General features: G+C 35.1%; 1 protein-coding gene across 1 annotated transcript; it reads left to right on the top strand.

The window, feature by feature from the left end:
- Positions 1 to 1459: 1459 nt before the first annotated feature.
- LOC148123497 (vomeronasal type-1 receptor 4-like) lies at positions 1460 to 2329 on the top strand. Its single transcript, XM_087897057.1, has one exon. The coding sequence runs from the start codon at positions 1460 to 1462 to the stop codon at positions 2327 to 2329; it is 870 nt and encodes a 289-aa protein (XP_087753183.1).
- Positions 2330 to 3477: the final 1148 nt, after the last annotated feature.

The raw sequence follows: 3477 nt of genomic DNA, 5'->3' as shown, positions 1-3477 counted from the left end.
CACACACACGCACATATATATATATATATCATATATCATATATATTTATAATATACTAACAAAATAGTCCAACATATATACATATATGTGTACATGTGTGTGTTAATTGACATATATGTGTATATATGCATATATAGTATATATTCTGGACTAATTTGATAGTAGAATATATAATGATATAGAGGAGTAAATTGAAAGTTTGCTTAGATATTACAATCTAAGTTTAATTACAATGTGAATCTAATGGTTTTTCTAATGAACGCTATATTTTATTTATTTATTCTTTAATAGTAAGAATTGGAAAGTTGAGGTGTATTCCCTTTACTTTCATTTTGTGTGTATGAAATTATGTACATCTGTGTATCACATGTGTGCCTGGAATGCTTAAAGTCCAGAAGAGGGTGTTGGAACATTCAGGACTGTCTGAACAGTCATTTATGCTAGGAATTGAACTCGGGTCCTTTGGAAAAGCAGCTAATGACCTTAACTAATATGCCTTCTGTACAACCTCAAATACTTCAAGGTTTACAAAGCACAAATCTTCATGCTGACAAAAGACAGAGTGTATGCATAGTGAGCATACCTTATGTTTGTGCTCACAGATCATTGCTCAGGTACCAATTAGCACTGAAATAGGTCATCAGATTCCTAGTCGTACTGTGTGTGCGCCACACACTTTTATTACGTGTTCTTTTTTATTGAAATTAAGGAAAAACATGTGAGTATGATTGGTTTCCACTAGGCTACTATTTTAATTGTTTTTTAACAAATATAAATAATCCATGAAGCAAAGGCAGCTATCTGAAATGTGGGACAATTTTGCACTGATGTATATGATTTTTCCTGACACTGGTTCCTGAAGTGTTATAGTTCCTACTGTACATTAAAAAATACCCAGTGTTCTCTAGGAATAGGTACTCACTCATGCAAGAAACAGTAACACACACGGAAACAAAATATCCACTACAAAACACGCAGCAACAGTAATTTTGGAAAGGTATAAATGTATAAAAGTCAAACCTAAGTATCAGGATATTCATTTTAAGTACTGAATTGAATGGTTTCACAGGTAGTTGTGGAACTACCTGTGGAAAAAAAAAGTCACAGTAGCCTAACTGTTGACTTTATGGACTTGAAAGTCCTCACTTTATCATTAACCATGAATTTACAAATAATTGACTCAGATGATCTTATCTCACTTTTCTGCATCTGCATAACTGGAGTCAGAGTAGAGGATTCCACACTGACTGTGAATATTGACTAAACTGCATTACCATATATTCAAAGCTAGGAGTTATACATTATACACTTTCTTTTAGGTTATAATGCCACTTTTTGATTAAATGTTTTAAAAAAATCAAAGAAGGATTTTGCATTATTCTTATTATGGACATAGAACACAGTATATAACTTCATCTACTTCACATGCTATAATCCTGAGACCGCAAGAGTTGACATTATGGAAGCCAGTGATATGGTTGTAAAAATGATATTTTTATCACAAACTGCAATTGGAGTCCTGGGCAACTCCTTCTTAGTCTACAACTATCTTCTGCTTTACTTCAGTGGGATCAGGTTAAGGCTCACAGATTGGATTCTGCAGCACTTGATTGCAGCTAACCTTTTAACTCTTCTGTCTAAAGGAGTTCCCCATACAATGGAAACTTTAGGTTTGAAAGACTTCCTCAATGATTTTGGATGCAAACTGATCTTCTATCTTCACAGAATAGGGAGGAATGTGTCTCTCAGCAGCACCTGCTTCTTAAGTATCTTCCAGGCCATTACCATCAGCCCAATGGGCTCCAGATGGACACACCTTAAAGTCCAGGCTCCCAGGTACATTGTTGCTAGTGTATATATAAGTTGGATCCTCGCCCTCATAATAAACATTGATTTTGCTATGTATATAACTGCAAGATTGAACCATAGGAATATGACAAATTTAAAATGGTTTGGATTCTGTTCTGCCGTTCGTCATGACAAAGCCATTGACATTCTTGCTGCAGTATTACACACAAGTCCTGATGTGTTTTTCGTGTTGCTGATGATTTGGTCCAGTAGCTCCATGTTTTGCATCCTCTACAGACACAAGCAGAGAATGAAGCACATTCATAGAAGCAATTTGTCCCTCAAATCCTCTGCTGAGTCCCGAGCCACAAAGATTATTCTGCTCTTGGTGAGCACTTTTGTCTTCTTTTATGCCCTTTCTTGCGTTTTACAAATTAATTTGTCCGTTTCAAATAATCCAGGATTTTTCCTGGTAAACATGGGTTCAATAGTTGTTGCAGGTTTCCCAACTGTGAGTCCCTTTTTGCTGATCAGTCATTAACTCTGTGAATCTCCCATCTGTTTTGCCTGTGCAGAGAATAGAACATTCTAACCATATCTGTAACATCAAAATTGTGTGTTTTTGAATAATGTACATATTTTATTTAATCACGTATATATGCTCAATCATGTCCTAAAAGCAGGTGTTATGTATTGAAGAACTAACATAAACACATATAAAATGTGAATATATTACAAACTGTATATTTGCATATTCTATATTGTTTTGTGACATTGAGAATATTAATCAATTTATACAAATAATGAATTTGTCACAGTTTGTAAAACAGTGGTTGATTTACAGTCTATTTTTGGACATTTGTCTTGCCTTTTTCTACAGCAACAGAGTAAAATTTGCTGGACAGTTTTTTCTTGACTACTTTTCTTGCCAAATCAAAAAAAAATCTAAGTTAAGATAGTCAAATAGCATTCATTTATACACTTCTTTGAGAACTTCCACCTTGACTAAGATGGGTGTGGGGAAGGTGGAATGTAAGCATTGCCCTGAAATCTGAGGTTTTGAGAATTTTAGATCTTCCAGTATCCTGGAAATCTACCACTGAACATCCAGTCTCCTCAAAGGTGCTCTTTCTTGCTTGTGAGCTACTCCCAAAATTAAAACCCACTATTGTGAAAAGATAGCTTCTATCAGTCATTTTCTTGCCATCACTTAAACTACAATGTTATAGTTTAGAAAGGAAACAATATTGAAATGAATCTGACTATTGTAAGTTGACCATAAGGAAAGAGATTAATGATTGGCAACAATGAGCCTTAACCCCTAGCATGCACATCATGAATTCCTCCATCCTCAGCCCTATCTCTCTGCTCTTTTCCCTTTCATCACTACAAAACAAGAGAAGATGGTCCTTCCAGCATGTGAATTACAAGATGAAAGTGAACCACACTGCAGTCAGACATGTCCACCTACATCCAGTATCAGTCCATATCAAAGAAAGTAAATGTGCCATAAAGCTCTTTCCCCAAACTCACAGTGGTCTATCACAACTGAGGAAATGGGAGGCGGGGAGGAGGTGGAAATTCTTAATAAATAAATAAAAATAAATAAATAAAGCATGTTAAAATGAAAAAAAGAGACAATTTATAGCACCAGAACTTTTTTGCTAAAGAGCTAAACCTGTGAAGAAC

This window comes from Myodes glareolus, chromosome 1, assembly GCF_982192425.1.
Source record: "Myodes glareolus chromosome 1, mMyoGla1.1, whole genome shotgun sequence".
NCBI classification, from domain to species: Eukaryota; Metazoa; Chordata; class Mammalia; order Rodentia; family Cricetidae; genus Myodes; species Myodes glareolus.
The sequence above is the reverse complement of the archived record's forward strand: the minus strand, read 5'-3'. Positions and strand labels throughout refer to the sequence as shown.

Excerpts from the sequence above, each read along its gene's own strand:
- LOC148123497 (XM_087897057.1), top strand. The coding sequence starts at position 1,460 with ATGGAAGCCAGTGATATGGTTGTAAAAATGATATTTTTATCACAAACT.